The sequence below is a fragment of the Protopterus annectens genome, chromosome 12.part0 (assembly GCF_019279795.1).
Source record: "Protopterus annectens isolate FY-2018-M chromosome 12.part0, PAN1.0, whole genome shotgun sequence".
Lineage (NCBI taxonomy): Eukaryota > Metazoa > Chordata > Ceratodontiformes > Protopteridae > Protopterus > Protopterus annectens.
The window spans coordinates 1,162,078,106-1,162,098,043 of NC_056746.1; the positions used below are offsets into that span (position 1 = coordinate 1,162,078,106).

General features: G+C 38.4%; 1 protein-coding gene across 2 annotated transcripts in view; it reads right to left on the minus strand.

Moving 5' to 3' along the window:
• Positions 1–1,959: 1,959 nt before the first annotated feature.
• The window catches only part of RALGAPB (Ral GTPase activating protein non-catalytic subunit beta), a 3,411,848-nt gene continuing 3,393,869 nt past the window's right edge, over positions 1,960–19,938 (minus strand). For both annotated transcript variants that reach the window (XM_044090192.1, XM_044090191.1), the window contains exon 30: positions 1,960–6,155. In XM_044090192.1, coding sequence (XP_043946127.1) covers positions 5,962–6,155 — 194 coding nt within the window. In that variant the 3' untranslated portion in view covers positions 1,960–5,961. The remainder of the gene's footprint in view (positions 6,156–19,938) is intronic.

The following is a 19,938-nucleotide window of genomic DNA, read 5'->3' on the forward strand; positions in this document are numbered from 1 at the left end:
TGCCTCTTTGTGGCCTGTCTGACACTGGAAAGGACCAATTCTTTGTAGGCCAGTGCCTGCTAAATCTTGGAGGCTGTACCTGTAAGAAATCCTTGACTGTTTGCATAGATTTAGCTTTGTCCTCCATTTTCTTCAACACCTCTTCTGCTTTAACACCAAACAAGGTATCATGCTGTAATGGAGCATCTAATAATTTTGCTTTAACATGATCAGGCAGATTATGTTCCTTTAACCAAGCATGCCTCCTAATGACAGAACCCATAACAGCGGCCCTGTAGGAGGCCTCCAGAGAATCAAAACCACATTGCAAAGTATGCTTTCCCACTTGTTCAGCTGCATGCAATAAATCCTGCATTTCTTTGTTTTCTGCACATTCAGAATTTATCAACATTTTCTGTTTAAGCAGTGACATAATATATTGCTGATATTTAAGCATATGAAACTGACAATTTAAAGCCCTTACAGCCAAGGTAGCAGAAGTGTAAATCTTTTTTCCCCATCTGTCCAGTGCCCTAGAATCCCTGTCAGAGGGGGTAGGGTTTTTTGCAGTGGAAGCCTTGACCCCTTTGGGACCCTGAGAGAGAGTTTCTGGGTCAGCAGCAGGGTTCTTAAAAAGAAATTTATGTGAATCAGGAACCCTGTAGTATCTGTCTGGCTTAACAGGAGCTGGAGGTAAAGAGACAGGAGTCAGACTGGACTCTGAAAATACATCATCTACAATGTCTAACACAGGTGGAATAGCAAGGGGCCTGTGCTGAGGTAGTACAAGGAAGTCTCTGAGCCTTTTCTTAGATTCTGAATAATCTTGGCTCTCCCAGTGGAAATGCTCCCTCATGGTATGCAAAGTTTCCCCAAAAGAATAATCCTCAGGAGGAGAGGCTGAAAGGATAGATTCTGCAGCATCAGAATCCTCATAGGGAGGAAGAGAGTATTCCTGATCAGAAGAGGAATAAGAAGAAATGGAAACCTGATCTGAAGATTCATATTCTGTCTCTTGCCTAGGCCTCTTATCAGGAGGGGGATGGGAACCCCTGATAAAAGTAATTAGGTCTTCGGCCATTTTAAGCATCTGTTTTTTAGGCATGGAGGCCTGTCCATGGGGCTGTTGTACTTGTTTCTTTGTCTTTAGAGGTGCTTTAGTCTTTGCCTTTGAAGCTGAAGTCGTTTTAACATATAACTGTGTAGGCCTGAAAACGCCCTCAGAAGCCGATGCCTGCTCAGCGGCTCCGGATCTGTCTGAGGACATAGTTTCCGAGGTTCCAATACCTTGAGTTTCCAGAGGCCTAGTCGGCTCCACGTGGGAGTCGGAAGCGGCCTGTGGCTCTAAAGTAGCGGGTGTCAGGGGCTGCGAAAGCGCCTCACTGAGAACCGGCAACTGGCTTAGAAGAAACCTCGTCATCTGTTTTGGACCTTGGATGCCTGTCCTTTTCTTTGCATTTCTTTTGAATTGCAGTAGTCGGATGGCTATCCGACATCGTGCAATTAAATCTTCTGCCAAAATAGTGAAATGCAGAATTGTACCGACGCTTAATAGTGTGTTGGTTAAATCTATCACAAAACCGAAATTACCAACGTCGTGATCAGGGCCTAGGCAAGGAATACAGTAAGAATAGAAGTCCTTATGAGGTATTTGCTTCCTACAAGAAATACAATTATTAACTTTTTCTGACATTGGTCTGGAGCAAGAAAAAAGTTTCCCCAATGGGGTACTTAGCTTTTAATGAAGACTTCGGATCTGAAATTCGAACACGAAAATCTCAGGAGTCGGCTGACCGGCACTTGCAAACTGCTTTTGCTTCGGGCACAGCGTGGCAAGAAAGACTGAAGAAAATGGCGTCGGCTGCATCTTTTATACCCCTGGCGCACTGACATCAGGGAGGAGGCAACAGCAACCGACGCGGGACCTAGACTTTGGAATTCAGGCCGACTGCAGGTAGACTGCCAGCAGGATAACCCAATTGTAATGACTGCAACAGTGAAACACGATGAACATCAGACAGATCTGAAAAAAATAAGTAATTTGGTAGCTTTCCCAGTAAGCAAACAGGTGCATTTTCAGAAAACCCTGCTTTTTTATTAATTTAAAGTCTATTTCTAATTTACTTGGCTGATTCTGCATAAGCTTCCAGACAACTATGGGCATGCAAAGTCACATACAACTGCTACTCCTGTGTATGTAATTTACAGGATTTTGCACCTAAATACTAATGTAATTTAATCTGTTTGGGTTCTAACTGGATTAACTTTGCAAGTGAAAGACAGTATGTGCTATGTGCAGCAAATGTAAAAAGCTACACCCTGTGTTGCTCTGAGTGTACCTTCTATAAAACACCTGTCTTAAGAACACTTGCTGACAACTGCTGGAGGAAAGACTGCTCTTTTTTTAAGCTTACCATTTTTTCTACTGCTGGCATTCTGATTTTTTTTCTTTTTCTACCTAGATTTCAAAATGCACTGAATCCATCTTTGAGATTAAATGATTCACAAATGGTACCATATTTCTTTCACAGCCATCCAAGGCCACTTGAACCATGGTCACAAATGCTGGCTATATACCTGGACACAGTACGAAGTCCTCTGCAGATCTGATCTGCTGTTACATTTGTACTAGAAGAAAAGAACAAGTCTAAATTTCTCATGTCATAGTCACAAATCACTGAAACGTTACTTCCCTAACAGTAGCCTCAGCGAAAAGGCAGCAAATCTAATCCCTCTTCCAAAATCCATTATTCTTTTTGCAGATTTTGTCCAGATGCACTATAAAGTTCACACTTCATGCAAAATTCTGTGGTATGAAGCACTGCAATTAAATAAACTGGCAGCATCACGGGACTTACTTTTTATATATGAAAATATAAAATCAGCGGTTCCTAACAAACAGATTGACTGAGGCTTATTTGATGCCTACATTTTTCCCTGAATACCATTCATAAATGGATAACATTTTAACATAATATGAAGGCATGGAGATGCGAATGACTCAATGGAAGACATAATTTTACAGTAAAAAAACTGCCAAAGTAAAAATGGGGCTACTGCAACAGGACCACCCAGTGAAGATTAAAGGGTGACTTAAAAAAAAACTGAAAGAAAGCACTTCTCGTTATTTAACTAGCATAAAAATATACCAAACATCTGTTTTGATATGCGGAGCTTACTGCCTGTCGATTCTCTTTTCTTTTTCTTCTTTGTGAATTATTTCATTAGCCAGTACCTGCAAATGATCAGTTGTGATCAGTGTACCACCTCAATAAACAAATGTAAAATAAAATAAAATAGTCTTCAGGATGCTCGTCTGACCTGCAATGCAAGAAAAATAAAACAACAAGGACAGAAGCAATGCAATCATCAACAAATGAAAAACAGCTCAGCAGTTAAGTGGTTTGTCTTTCTCTCCCTTTTTTTTAATTACACAAAAAAAAACCTAGACCTGAACAAAACACTGCAGGACAGGTGTAAAAGAGTAAGTTGTGAATATGTATCGGAGCAAATTCTGACGACCTCTGGGACAGGACTCAATTATAAGATGAATGGAACAAATTCTGACAACTGCTTCCTGACAGCAGTTTAAAGAAAAAAAAAGACAAAGTTCAAGGTTACACACCTGGACTGCATGGTGTATGCTCTTGCTGGAAAAAAAACAAGGTGTTAAGGAACTGATTAAGTAGCACTGGTGAACAATTCAACATTTTTTCTGTTGAAATCTGACAACTTTATTTAAATTCTCTCCAGAAATATTCAAAATAATTCTATAAGCACTACTTCTATCAGCACACTACTGCTTTTTAGTGCTAGTAACACAAAGTCCTGATAACATAATATTAACATTGTTCTATCCCATTTATTAAGTGTGATTAAGACTTTGTGGTACCACAGATACTAAACTGCGAACACAACTCAGGCAAAAACGTGAAAAGAACACTTAAGACTAGTAAAAAAAATGTCAGGTTTAAACTAGTTACCAGCTCTGTGCTATTTCCTAGTCCTAATTTCAGTCCCATCTGCGCAACTACATGAAAAGAATTGGACACTAACTACCAACATCTGAATCAGTATTTCTGAATACCACCTGAATCAAAACACATGCACGATAAACAATAAAAAAATCCAAGTCAAATTAAAATGCTGACAAAAGACAAAAATCTAAATGTTTCATGAAATGGTAACCATTCTCCTGCAAGTACAGTTTACAAAAATCAGTCACTTAAATGCTAGTTTTAGTGGCCACTGATTTTAAAATGTTCCTCATCCACAATTTACATCACTTGCCACTGCAACTTGGCAGTGGATGCTCGTGGTTAGTTAGATATGGGTTGCACTTCCCAGAAGGCAGAGACATGTAAGTAAGAACCACCATTACTACCACAGCAACATGCGGGAGATAAAATACTTTTTTTATCTGGCAGTATGCACTTTGGGGAAGTTGTATATCTGCCTCCTTCCTCACAGCTAAATGTGTTATATCCAGGTCACTTGATTTCATTGTTTGATGCAGAACAATGCTGGATAATATCTATATTTTGGACGTGTTGAGAAACAGAACTATTTTGATGACTATGGGGATTGAGGTCCACACTCAACTTAGGGACACCCAAACGTAAATACACTAAAGATAAAGGAAAAGCAAAGGCATTCTCTGGATGGATCCAAAAAAATCTACCTTACAGAGCATTACTTGACAAATGTTTAAGAGAGTGTAACAATTAAAAAAAAAAAAAAAAAAGTGACAAACTAGTTTCATTAGATACATTTGCAAAACTCTACAAGGACTGAAACACAGGTTGCTGGTTTTGTTAACCAGTGTCTTATAGCTGGTAATGACATTTCTTACAAATCTCAGAGGAGTCTGGGCTTCCAGTAATTAGCCAGAACAACTGTGCACTACAGGTGACTACAAGAGAAAGGTTTTTCTTGCATCACTTTTAGAAGAACAAATATTCTTTGGTGTACACAGATGCATAAATACAGTCTTTGTAATCAGTTACATGCTAAAAAACTTAAATATAAACTTTTTTTTCACTTTCAGGAAATAAAGTTTCTTCTCTTCATTTTTAAGTAGCTATGTACTTAAAAGCAAATATAATAACATGTAAATAACATTAATTAACTGCAGTGATAATAAAACTTGCCAAGCCCTGAAAAAAGAAAGGCGAGGCAATTCAGCTATTGGCTTCTAAGAAACCCCCCAAATTATACATATATGTACAGATATATTTATATATATTTCTTTATATATATATATATAGATATATAAACTAAATGTTCATATAATTTTCATACGTGTCACAGACAGTAAGTGTACAGTACAACTCTCTGCCAATTCTAAACAGCAAAGGCCTCATTTTCATTCCTTTCGTTAAAACCTCAACTAAACAGGCTAGAATCCCAACATCTCCCTGCCAGTCAGTTGGTCACAGTAAATGTAATCTAGAAGCCAGATGGTATGATTTCACAACAGATGCCTTTAGTGATGTTAGCAGTGCTTTCACCTTCAGAACACTGAAGCATTACAAAGCTAAATTCACCTAAGAGATGGTGATCTACAACTGAGGAATCTGTATGATGGTGGCAGGGGCTACAGTTCTTTTTTATCCATTTCCACTAAAACACATTGTTCTCAGGCAGCAGTCTAAAGCAGAGTGTAGGTATCTGTATCTCGAGCATGTGTGTAGAAATACAACCCTCCTTCCATTTTAGGACCAGTATGGATATATTTACCTCTCTCATGAGGCAACAGAGGCATATGTGTTTACAAACCTCTAATGACAACCCTGAATCTGCCGTGCAGTGCAGTAGCATAGTGGCTTCTACAAGCAAGAAAAGAATGAGATAGCCAGTATGTTTCACATTCCAGTCTGAAATTAGCATTCATTCCCTTTGTTTCATGTGACCAGCAAGAGCAGATAATAAATAACAAAAATATGTTTAAAAACACATCTGAGCTGGGACTCTTAGTTGAGTTTATGGGCTGATGTTGTTCATTCCCACATCTTGGAAAAGGGAGGTGTAGAATTCAGGTTCCAGCTGTTTGTTACGGTATTTATTAACAATGTCTGTTATTTTCTGTTTTCTCCGCACATGTGGAGGATTGTACATGTCATTTTCCAGCCTCTTCCTTCGACAAACATTTATTACAGTCTGTCTCACTAGAAAACCTGGCGAATTGGAAAGAAAAAAAATATTAAAAACTTTTCTACATTTATTCTTGAGAAGTAAAGGAGAACAGATTATATGCAACATATTTTGTTTATTTTATAAGTCAGCATCCATTCCACAGCAGTTCCACAATGCATGTGCGCTGTCTGGGATTATACATCAGTTGTTAACCATGTATTTATCCTACTGCCTTCTAGCTCCACAGCTGTCATGCATAAAAGGAAACAGCATTCAATAGTTCTAGGAAACTGAGTACAGCAGACCTAAACTTAAGCATAAAACTAGTTAAGTTCTTTGGAAATGTATGGCTGTTATGACTGAAGTGTCGCAAATGACTACCAGTCGAGGAAAGTGCTATTCACAATAATATGCAAAAACCTGCATGTGTGCCCACTCTGCTCCTTGTGAAAGTACAAAAAAAAAAAAAAAGCACTATCATATGCATAAGTGGTAAAAGATTGAAAAATGTAATACAAACACTAATTATGGGCACTTTTGATAAAAAATGAATAAACGATCTCCAGTTAACAAGTTGGCTGTAGTTGTGGGAGATGAAGAGAACAATTAAAAGTCACACACACACACACACACACACACACACACACACACACACACACACACACACACACACACACACACATATTCCTAATATCTCCTTGTATGGAAAAATTTCCAAAGTACTGACCTATATGAAAACAAAATTGCGCATATTCCAGTACAATATCAAATAGCAAAGAAAAAGTATAATTGAGAGCGGTGCTTGCCTTAAAAGCAGATCTCCAAGACAATGACGACCTGTTATAGAAATATAACATCTGGATTTCTCACCTGTCTTTAGCAGATGCCTGCCTAGTCTTCTCAGTAGTACATTTGTACTACATCACAGAGTAAAGTAAATAGGCATTCTGAATATATGGTATCATTGCATCTTTGGGCATTTAACCAACACTGGCCTTATGCATAGACAAACTAGGTGATCATCTAGGGTGCTGTGCCTCCTGTTCTTGCAGGGCTGCTCTTTACAAGTTTGTTTACCTATTTCTTACAGCAACGTCTCAAAGGAAAATGTGCCCAGGAACATCGAGATATCCAGGTGGCGATGCTCCGCCCCACTTACAATGTAAATTATGGTTTTGAAAGGTTGCAAGGTCACAGGAGTAAGGTGCACCTGAATGAAGCGTTTAATATTTTATATATATATATATATATATATATATATATATATATATATATATATATATACATACATACATACATAGATATATATCTATAAATATAAATCTATATATATATCTATAGCTCTCTCTCTCTATATATATATAATATATATATATATATATATATATATATATATATATATATATACATACATATATATATATATATATATATATATATATATATATACATACATATATATATATATATATATATATATATATATATATATATATATACATATACACACACACACACACACACACACACACACACACACACTTACAATCTGCATGCTGAAATAACAGCACATTTCTCTTAGTGACAGAGCTCAGAGCTTTTCCCACACAGTAGCCTTTTACAGAGTTTATCAAGAAACCACTGCTTTTCTTCAGATGTTGACAAGGGCCAAAGGAGAATTGTAGCTTATGTTATTTTAGTTAACTTTAACGTCTGCTGTTTCTAAAAACTGATTTTTTTATTTTCATCTTTTCTTCAGAATATGTTTCTGTTTTTAGTCCTTTTCTCTGGAAAAATCTGTATTGCTGCTGCTTTGACAAGTGTGTATGTGCATGCATGCCAGTCAGTTGTGTTGCGTGTGTATGTGTGCGTCTGTTTGTGTGTTGTTAGCACCCATGCTTGATCTTAATGTTGAATATATCCTCTTGTCACTTGCTGAGTTTAAACAGTCACTTTTTGCCTTATCAGGATTAGTGTGCATGCCACTCAGTTGTGTTGTGTGTGTATGTCTGCGTCTGTTTGTCTATCTGTGTGTTGTTAGCACCCATGCTTGATAACTAGTGTGCATTTGTGAGAAGTGAGATGAACTACTTAAATGGACAGAGACAGACAAGACATAATTGCTGGCTGTCTTCTTTGGAGGGAAATGACTAGCTGCCTGCTGCTGTTTGATTATTATTTTGCTTTTGCAGAATTAATGCGATTGTGTGAAGCAATGTGCAATATTTTAATGTGTAGCAACTGTTTGTTTGGAATAAATGTGAAACACATGGTCATCCTCTTTCAGCACTGCCGTATGTCTGCATTGCACATAGAAGTGGCTATAACTGCTTGGTGGGGGTTGTCTGGAGGAAAGTAATTGAGCCTGTTGACACTTGCTCAGTTTAGCGCTAATCCATCATAAAAAAGAATAAATGCATCACAAAATACCCACACTTTCAGAATTTCTGGGGGTCTGGAGACCACCCCCACACACCAAGATTGTACAAATGGATTCTGACATGGGCTTAGTAATTGCTTCTGCTGTGAACCCCACCTAGTCTAAAACCAGCCCTGCTCATAGGTGTACACAGAAGGTCTCTGTACTTGTGTGTATGTGGGGGCTATCTCATTATTTCTTTAGCATTCCTCTCAAACCTCAAAGGACACTGGGCTGGGGACAGTGTGGTCATTATTTCTTTCTTCTTACCTCACAGACTTCAGAGAGGTGAATGAAGGGTCACTATAACTTGCATAGGAGCATTATACCTTCTGTAGAAGTTGTTGTTGTTGTGTCTTTCGGCTTTTCCCTTTTAGGGGTCGCCACAGCGGAACTCCAGTCCGCTAATGATTGGTAGTTGATTTTTACGTGCCGAGTTACCAGCCCTGATGCACAACCTTCAAGGAAGGTACGCCCATCCACGCATGTCTCCACGCAGAAGACGCTCTAGCTGAGAATCGAACCGGACAGCGTCTTATTGTGAGGCGAGTAACAAGTTGAAATGTTACTGTACTCATTTTTTTTTTCATTTTCCTCACAATAAAATAACGGGTGCATGTATACATGGCTATATTGTGAGGGAGAGTGAATATGCATGCTATTGGTACATGTCTGACAGCACATATGTTATGCTCTGTTGTCTTTTCAGTTTTGTCCCAGTTTGGCATCAGCCTTTTGGGGGTAGGGGATGAGGAGGCATACTGTACTATAAATATGAGAGCAGCAGCTTGATATATGACTGTGGGCATTTATACCTTAATTTGAATCCCAATTTAACACCAGAGAGGGATACACAGAAACTGACTACCTATTTTTTTTTTTGGGGGGGGGGGGGTTAGAGGAGGCACTATTCCCAGATGTATGTATCACAAGCATTTGCCTTCTCAAGTTTATTGTGATGTGGTGTTTGGTCAGCTTTATGTACTACTTATTCCTTCCTTGAAGCAAAAAGTAGGACTGAATTTCTTTTCCATATGCATGATATTTGTTCACATCATCACTGAATCAAATGTTTGGGAAAAAAGTTCTAAAATGTACCTCAGAGGATCTATAACCCTATGGCTTCTGAGTGCATAGCAGACCCCTGCTTAATTAAATTACTAAAGAGTAGTGCAGTTAGGATGTGTTGAAAGGATGCAAGAAAAAGCTGAGTTGAAGAGTAAGATTGAATTTCTGTAATCATGCTTTTTATTCAGGCAATCGTCGGATCAAAATATTGTTTAAAAAACTCTAATGTGCATCTCAGAGCATCTAAAAACTTCATGGCTTAATACTGTTATTTCCACTGCTGTTATTATAGTGTAGTCTTGGTTAGTTAGGATGTGCTAAAAGGATGCAAGAGAAAAACAAAGTTGAAGAGGAATACAAAATTTCTCTCTTTGATCATGTTTTTTGTTCAGGCAATCACTTAATGAAAAAGTTGTTTAAAAAACTCAAATTAATCTCAGATATCTAGAAAGCTCATGACTTCTGGGTACCTAGTGGCTCCCCAGATCCCTGGTTTAATACTGTTATTTCCACTGCAGTTATTACAGTGATTCGTTAGAATGTGCTGAAAGGATGCGGGGAAAAAGCAAAACTGAAGAGTTAACACTAAACTTTTTTCTTTGATCATGGTTTATGTTCAGGCAATCACTGGATGAAATTGGTTGTTTAAAAAAACAACAAAATGCATCTCAAGGCAGAAAGAAACCGCTTGATTTTTGGGGGCCTTGCAGCCCCCCAGCCTAAAGCAGTTATTTCCTCCACAGTTGTCAGAGTGCAGTGTTGCCCAGATAGAACATGTTGGATGAATTAATGGACTAAAACACAATGAATGAATAACTGCAGGAAACAGCTGAAGAGCAAGACAAACTGGGGGGAAAAGGAAAAAGAAGTAGTAGTTAACATGGACATTGTGAATAAACCAGGATGGGGGAGGGGGTCATGGAGGCTTTTCACCAAAGATGCCAGTTTACCTAAGGCCAGGCCTGCAGCTAAGGTGAGTTATCACATCTCAAGTAACATTTTCTAAGAATAAACCTTTCAACCAAATGTAATGTATCAGAATGCGAACAATCATAAAACTTTGTACGACTGTCCTTTCAAAAGCAGTTCAACTCCTAATCTGAGCAATCCAAAAAAAAATGTAGACAGTACAACTGCAAGATTCTATTCAAGTCATGCATCAGAGTCCATACCAATACCTTAACATACAAAAAATATATATATCACACATTCCTATACTAAATAAACTTAACACAGGTAATGTTATTGCAAGGAGGACGTCCTCTTGCACTTCTGAACCTTTCTTTCTTAAATATATTAACTCCACAGTTTTACAACCATGGAGAAATGACAAAACTCCATTCTGTTCTATAGAACTGTAATATCCAAAACACTGAAAATAACTGCAACAAACACATCCAAACGTAAAAATTCAAAGACAACAAATCAAATGATGCATTTTTACAAAGAACATTAGGAACAAAAAACAAGTTTGCTGAAACTGTAATTCAGTTTGACACAAAAGTTCCGTGGCACAGACTGTCACTGAAGGAATTAAATGCTCACTTTGCCAAGAAGGCAAATGACAAAAATGATGTCCTAGTGAAGTGAACTGAGATTCCTTTTGTTAAGGTTACGCCACATTTGCCATAACAAAAACCAATGGGATATTGCCAGTCATTCGGGTGCTTATATAAATGGAAGTTCTGCTTGCCTTGTAAGAAAGAAAAAGTTGGTTTGATTTCCATATGCTCTTTGTCCTATTAGCTTAACAGGTGAACTGTTTATGGATGTCAAGAATCTGATTTGACAAGATGACATCCATTTTTTCGTAATCTCTGGGGCTTACACTACAAGAGTTAGGGGAGCTCAGCAGCTAAATGCTGCCTGAAACCCCTCCCCTTTGCATCCTGCTTCACCTCAAATGTCTCCAGATCCCCAGTTGTGCTTAGAAGTTAGCAAAGACAAAAATAGCCCCAGCCTTTTTACTTTTTTAGTGCATTTCACTATGAAGATGATGGGTGCTGTTGTGCTTGAGTGCAATTAACTTATTTTCCCTCCTTTTTACTTCTGTTTTCAGTTATGAGAACTAAAGATATACTGCAAATTTCCTGTAAGAAATTCTCTTACTGACTTTCTGCACTATTGGGCCTAAGCCAATTCATCTTATGATCTATAAACCAGTTTTTAGATATGCTTGTGGTCACGTTATTCCGACTACACATGGGCCCATTTGCTGTTTAAATTATTTAGGACAAACCCATATCATCTCTTATTTCTTCAGACGCTAAGGAATCTTTCAAAATTCTTGCTATAGTAGGTACATAATCATCTAGTTCAGAAGTTACTGTTTTTGGTTTCCATCTGATAAACTCCAAGCCATATATATCCAGATCTCTTCACTCACCAGTGCTACCTTCCATTGGTTATAAGCTGGATGACACAACTGTAAGAGATCAAAGAAAGAGGTCTTGAGTAATTTTCTAGTCCCCTTCTGAATAGTGATTCGGGAATTTTTACTTCATGCCTGCAGCTTCCTTTTCACTCACACTAATATCACTGATGCCCATGGTTTGGCCACTGACTCCTGTTCCTGCTGTTCCTGTCCAGTTGGCACAACTCATGACTATGTAGAAACCGATGCCTACAGCGGAACTGCCAACTTGGCCAAACCTTTTCAGATGCCAATTTTTCAGGCTCTGGCCTTACTGATACCAGTTATATCCCCCCTGGTGCTAATTTTCTTCATATTATCGTTTCTAGCCATCACTCCCTCAGCATCAGCTACAGCAGTGTCAGAGCTGATGCCGGGGTTTCTGGCACCAAGCCCTTGGACTCCTCAGTATTTCACAGTTCCAATAGCATTCTCATCAGCACTGGTATACATTAGCCATCCTCCAAATATTTCTTCTTTGGCTTTTAAGCCTATATAATGGACTTTCCTCCCCAAGACTTTTTCCACTGCAGACCTGGACACCCCTGCAGACTTCTCCATAAAAGTATCTGAATTATACCAAATAACTACTGCACTTATCTGACTCAGAACCTCTACCTAACAGGCCTAAGAAGGCTCTTCAAAACACTAAGCATATTACTTTTCCTTTAAATTATCTAGTCAAAAATCTTGATCAGGAAGAAAGTATTAACTCTCACCATCACCTTCTAAAGACATCATATTTGAGGAGTATTTACTGCTAATGCAACAAAAATGAGACTGACTATATGACCCTATTCATTCAAGCTCAGCTATCCATCCATCACATAAGGAGCCCAGAGCAACAGACAGATCCAGGAAACTCATGTTCATATCCACCACTCTGTCTTTGCAGACAGCAAATTACTTTACACATACAGAACATTTTCAAAGTTTGTAGGATGATGAAATGCACTATGCAATGGAAGGGTTATTGGATAAGGCCAATGAAAGAAACAATTTAGAACCAAACCACCAGCTCCCCTCAAAGATAACCAACCCAATGTTCTGCATGTTGTATATTGTGGCAGAATGTGCAGCTACTGCAGAAGGATCCAGCACTGCCTTGTACCACCACTCTTGGCTACATCTTACAGAATTTGCTGAGAACATGATAACACTTCTGGTCTGCCCCTTCACTGGTGCTCTCCTGAATCACAAGCAAGTTCAACAGCACTCTGAAAATATGGGAAAACAGGACAAAAGCTTCACCACTGCAGATGTGAAACTCCATCATCCATAGCATAGTTTCAATAGAACAGAGAGCAGCTAATGCTGGATAATTTGGACAATGATGTAAATGGACAATCACCACACTAGAGTCCAGCAAGGTCACAGACTAAAATGTTTGGGTTCTCAATAGTCACCAGGCTTTAGTCAACTCTGAGGGTGAAAAGCAATAGCCTTTAAACACTGCCAGGCTCCCTCACTCTGGAAAGCAATTGAAAGTTGATACTTACCTGATGGCATATACAAAGTATTGGTAGGCAAGGAAAATTATACAGATGAGAGCACACTACGTCTGTTCACTTTTCACCCCAAACCCTGCTGTCACCCTTACCAAACATTCCATCTTTCAGTGGAAATGATAGGGAAGGAAGTAGGTAGGGTTCAAGGGGCTTAAGGAAAAGAATCATTCAAGAGGTCCTTCTACACAAGAAAGGCCTACATTTTATTCAAGATTCTTTGAGTGCAAAAGAAGACAAACGCCCTCTGGTCCATACTGGATGTCAACAAGTTAACCTCCTTTATCCCAAAAGAAACCTTTCTAATGGGTATAGTGCAGTCCATCCTTCCTAGTCTGTCCGGAAGAAAGTGGATGTGCTCTTTGGAACTTCATGATAGCCCATTTGTTTGTCTAGGAAGCAAGGGCAACAGTGATGCTATTTATTTATTTATTTACTTACTCTATTTTACAGTTTGATAACCATGTAGGTGAGCTGGTCTACTGACCTTTTTCAGTCATGACCTAGGTATAAAAGTACAGAAAATTTGCAAGTACCTTGAAAAACATTTGTGCAGCATATACAGAACATCAGTACAAAGTAATGTGAAGTACATGCATTTATTACAAGTATCTTAGCAGTTTATAGAAAAAGGTAGATACATTTGAAGCAAACATCCAGCAGAGTTCTTATATAAAGTTAAAATGACACTTACTTCAGCTACATTTACAGTAAGTAGAATGACTGATTTGTGGCACTTAATACTTGGAGGTTATTGCACTGAAAGCAAACATACAGCAATTTATTTATGTAGGGTTATAATTTATCTTTACAGCATATTGTGATGTGATAAACAGTGTCACAAAAGCAGGAACACAAATTAATTTTGTAGAAATAACCTTAGGAGTTTTTTTTTTTTTTTAATAATCCTAGTGTTTCAATTTTTTATGTCTATGGATAAAGAATTCCACATGGTAGGTCTAAGTCCAGAGATGGCTCTCTAGTTTTAAGTTTGAATTTAGGGCTGCAAAGTGTGATTATAGGTTTCTTGGCTGTTTCTAAGGGGGTAAATTTAGTTATCTGATTGGAGCAATCTTTTTTTTTTTTTTTTTTTTTTTTTTTTTTTTGGGAGGGGGAAGCCTTGTGTTAGATTATAAATTTCAGACTATTTACTAAACAAGACTGTTAATGATAGGTAACTAGCCAGTGTGCATTTTCATATAGGTTGCAATGGTGACAATTACATCAGCAAGTAGGGCAAACTTAAGTATTATATTTTCAGGTATCTGGATTTACTTTTGGAGTATTATGAGCTCAGTGGAAGGTGATCAGAGGAAGAGCATATTCTATTTTGGGAATCAGAATATTTTCAGCTATTGTCATATGTTCAGCTGGGAAGAACAGGTGAGAGATCCAATAGCATGGTTTAACTTAAGAATTTTGGAAAAAATGTTATCTGGATGTAAATTGAAGTTTAGAAGCTGGTCTAGAGATCGCTTGAGGTATTTTTGTTGTATAACATTTAGAACTGGGGCTCCTATGGAATTTGTTATAGTTGAAGGAGGCAAAGATGTTAGTTTCTTTGCTGTACTGAACAGCATAACATTGGCTCTACTACAATTAATTAATAATTTGTTCGTGTGAGGCCAGTTACACAGTTCTGTGCATTTAGATTGTGTAGCCTTTTGAAGGGATTAGTGTGTTTTTCTAGCTTCAGGTAGCAGTACATCATCTGCATAAATAATTATATTATACTTGGGTACATCTACAATCATGTCATTAGCAAATAGTAAGAATAGAAGAGTTCCTAGGGCGGCCACAGTGGTGCAGTGGTTAGCATTGCCGCCTCACAGCAAGAGGTTCTCCGGTTCGATCCTCGGCTGGGGTGCCTTCTGTGCGGAGTCTGCATGTCCTCCCTGTGGTCGCGTGGGTTTCCTCCGGGTGCTCCGGTTTCCTCCCACATCCCAAAGACATGCTGCAGGTGGATTGGACACTCTAAATTGGCCCTAGGTGTGCATGTGAGTGTGCCTTCTGTGGAAGGTTGGGCGCCGGGCTGGCAACTCGACACCGTAAAACTCCACTGCCATTCAATGTGCGGACAAGGTGATCCGCTGTGGCGACCCCTAACCGGGAAAAGCCGAAAGAAGAAGAAGAATAGAAGAGTTCCTAAGACAGAGCCTGGAGAGATTCTGATCTTGACTGCGTCATTTTCAGATGGTTTGTCATCTGAATAAATTTGAAAGGATCTATCCAGTACATAGTTTTTGAATGAAGTTATTGTGTTTTTTTCCAAAATTCAGTTTCTGCAGTTTTTCAAGTACCAGACTACGGTCTACAGTTTTGAAGGGGCTATTCATGTAGTCAAATACACAAGCAGTAATGAGGCTCTTGTTAATGCTAGTATAAATGGTATCAGTAGCCTACCATAAAGTGGCCTGGATAGTAAAGGAGTTTATTAAAACCATGCTGCTGGTTACAGAGAAGTTCATGACTATTTACATGTTTAAACAGTTGCTGGTATACTCATTTTTCAAATATTTTAGCACGGGTGAAGAGGTTAGAGAAGGGTCTGTAGTCTGAGATTACATGGCAATTTGACTATCTACAAAAATAATGATTACATGTTTGAAATTTATTAATTTGCTTTTGTTTCCCAGGATGGAATGAGTGGGAAGTAAAAGCCCCTTTTCAGTGGACGCCCAGGGAGAAAAGCTGCAAATAGTTAAGAAAACAGTACACACAGTGTCTGTGTTCGCATTACAAAGATTAGAAAGGAAAAACAGTGTACAATACAATTACTTCTAAATAATACAACATATAATGATTTAAATACAATGAATTTAGAGAAACAAAACGAATAAGTATTTTTGACTTGTGGCAATTTCTTTTAGCAGTAGTAAACACAAATATAATAAAAGGATTAGATTTGAGTATAATTTGCAGTTCTTTGACAATGTGAATAACTAGTTTGGCATTCACAACAAGGGAAATAAATGTAAATTAGAGAATACTATAGTACGTTACAGGATATGGAAGCTGCAAGAGTATAAGGATGGTATGACAGAGAGAGAGAAAAAGAGACAGGAGTTTGGGATGACAGGGTAAGAGGTGGAGAGAGGAGAAGAGGCAACAAAGGATCTAAAGGATAAGAAATGGGGTGTTGAGAGGATTATGGTGAGAACGAGTAAGTACTGGATTGTTGGGCAAGAAAAAGTAATGGGAACTGGTGGGAGAATTTGACAGGGATGAAAGAAGAGATACTACAGTGTTACACGTGGGCTGTGATTACTGTTTATATTGCTTATAAGCCAGGTGTTGTACATACACATTTAAAATTAATGGCTACATTTTATCCTGGCGAGGTGTACGAGCATAACCAAGAGTCAGCTAAATGTTGTTTTAGTTTGGGTATAAAGTTGTTTGTCTATTTTAGTGGGAGTAGTAACTTGTTCCAGAGTTTGGAGACACAGCAGGAAAAGAGACTATTACCAGCATTGTTGTTGGATACTGCAGTGTTAAGAAGACATTTTTCCCTACACCACAAGTCTCCTTAAGGTGAGTGTTAAAGGATGTTTTTAGGGAGGGACAGTTTTCAGGGTTGTAAATAAAATTAATGAACTGTGATAAATTGAAAATTGACTAAATATTGTAGCAGTCCCATCCACTGCATTTGTTTTAGGGATAGACAGTGGTGCACTCTATAGGACAGTCTAGTAGCAAATTTTATCAGTTTGTCATAGCATGCTCCCAATTTTTTCTGTTTACTCAAAATGGTAAACATTGTTGATGTATACAGGAGTGTGGGAAGGAGGATGGACAGGGCAATGGTTTGCCTGGCTGAGTCCGTAAGGTATGATCTGGAACAATACAGAACACCATTTTTTAATGACTTGCTGTATGTGCTGGTCAAGTTTTAGGTTTTCATTAAAAGCTACTCCAAGAAAGCTTGTGTTGGTTATCTTTTCTATGGTGGTTTTGTTGGCTGATTTAATAGTGATAGTGTGTTTTGGGGCAAAGAATCATTTGAGTATAAATAGCATTAATTTACCTTTTTTTAAGGTTTAAGAGTAGACTTGGAATGGTAAGTCAGGGTTATTCAGAGGAATGGACTGTTTGAGTGTCCAAATAGAGATGTGCAAGACTTGATGCTGTGCAGAAAAGAGTGGAGTCATCAGTGTACTGCATACTTCCCAACTGTCCAGATTTTCACAAACTGTCCAGATATGTCTCTTATTTTTGGTATGTTCCTCATAAAATTTGTGGTTTTCTAGCAAACCAGAGGACTGAGGTCACTAAATAATGACATTAATTTCCATTTCAGACTTTGTATCCTTTAGAAAAATGCATGCTAACACAAAGCATGTTATTCTAGCAACTTTTTAAGTTTGTAAGAGCAACATTTACACTCTGTCCCTATTTTTGGGCCTTGGTCCTCCCATTATTTTACCCTTTATCCAGATATCCTGAACGAAGAGGTTGAGAGGCATGGTATAGTGAACAATGTTAGCTTGTTAGGTAGCTATCTTCAAGTAGCAATATAAAAACTGAATAAAATGGGTCCAAGTACAGATCTTTGGGGAACCCCTATTAGCACTGGATGAAAAGTGTTTTGCCATTTAAAATAGATTTGTCCAATGGAAAGACAGCTCTAAACCATGAAAGGGTGGGCTGTGAAAGACTTATGGGGGAGAGTTCAGTTAGCAGTTAGTATAAGATGTCAAAGGCTATGTCAAGGAACATAGATGAGTCTAAGTGACCTGCATCACTATGTAAGTTGACTGCGCTGGTGAAATTTACAAGGGTAATTATGGTGCTGTAACTTGGGTGAAATCCATGATGGGTCTGTGAGAGGAGAGTGTCTGTATAATGTTTAAGGAACTGTGAGTGAATATAATTCTCTAGGACTTTAACAATGATTGGTGCTGGTACTGCAACTGGTCTGTAGGTTGAGAATTTAGTTGAATTTCCACCTTTGTGTAGGGGTATAATAAATATTTTCTTCCCCCAAAGAGCAGGGACATTGCTTTCTCTGATGAAATGGTTAATAAGAATGCAGACAGGGTATTTCACATTTGATTAGCAGGGTGGCACACTGATCACAAGTGACAAGTGTACCACAGACATGAAGGAAATATCAAAAGTAAGGCAGTGCGACAGTGAAAAGTGGATGAGGTTAGTTGGCATGAGAATGCAGAGTGGCCAAATGTGAGGGAATGTCTAAGCTGTGGAAGAGTATGAAGCAGAGAATTGTGTACAACATTTATTTGTACAAGTGGCAAGAGGGCGAAAGAAGGTATAATGTGACATGTTTTAGAGATCTACATGATCTGTTTCAGAAAGGACAGGAAGTAGAGTTAAAGGATAATAGGGAGGGGATGGAAGTCAGGACAGCAATGTAATGTAACGAAGGTGGAGAAAAGGAGGGGCAGAGGGAGAGCTGCAAACTGGATTGGTATACAGGAAGTGGGAGTGTCTGACATTCTTGGCATTACAGAAACCTGGTTTAAGCTTAACAATAAAGATTCTGAACTTTAAAGAGAATTAAGTAATCTGCATAAAAAACAAGTTAACTTACATAAAAATCATTACAGCCATCTACAACTTCAATACAAAAATGACCACCAAAAATCTGGCCATGAATACAAAACCTGTTACTTCCAGGCTCAAATAAGGAACCCAACCCTTCTCATAATAGCCATCCACTAGAAACTGCTACTTTATTCAATACCTACTTTATAGAAAACATTACCTCAACAACTAAAATTCTTCACCTCCATCCAGTGCTTCTACTGTCCCCCACATCATCATCCAATCCTAGTACTTCTGTGATCAACAGGTTTGACCAAAACTAGCATTCGCAATGCACCAAACACACTACCACTTCCTTTATTCCCATTCCACCATCCACACATGAACCTGGTCCGAATGAAGAGATGAAAAGTCAGCAAGCAAAGGAGAGTAGTAGTGCTGAAACTGAATTCATCCTCAAGTCTTGGTGAGTACCTTCACGAGGTGGACCCTGTTTTTACAAAATCTCACCAAGGTGACACTGATATATAGACTGCATTTATATAGCATATATCATGGACAGAAGTAGGTTAAAAACTAAAAAAGAGAGCTGGATGCACAAGACCCAGGATAAAAGTGCCCAATCCTGGTGCCAGGACTGGAAAAGATGACAGTGTAGAATCCTCAAAATGCAGAAACATTCCAACAATGGGGCCAGGCCCAGGAGGATGGCCCCCCCTGTTGTAGAAGGAAGTAACAGTTCACAAAAACTAACAGGCCAAAGAAGAGCCATAAAGACGATGAAGTGGACTATTGAGGATAAGAAAGAAAGAATGTACTGTTACTATTATGCAAAAAGCCCCAAATTTCCAGACACAAGATATACAAAACGATTAAGAGAGAAATTAGAGGAAAGAAAAATACTTCCGCAA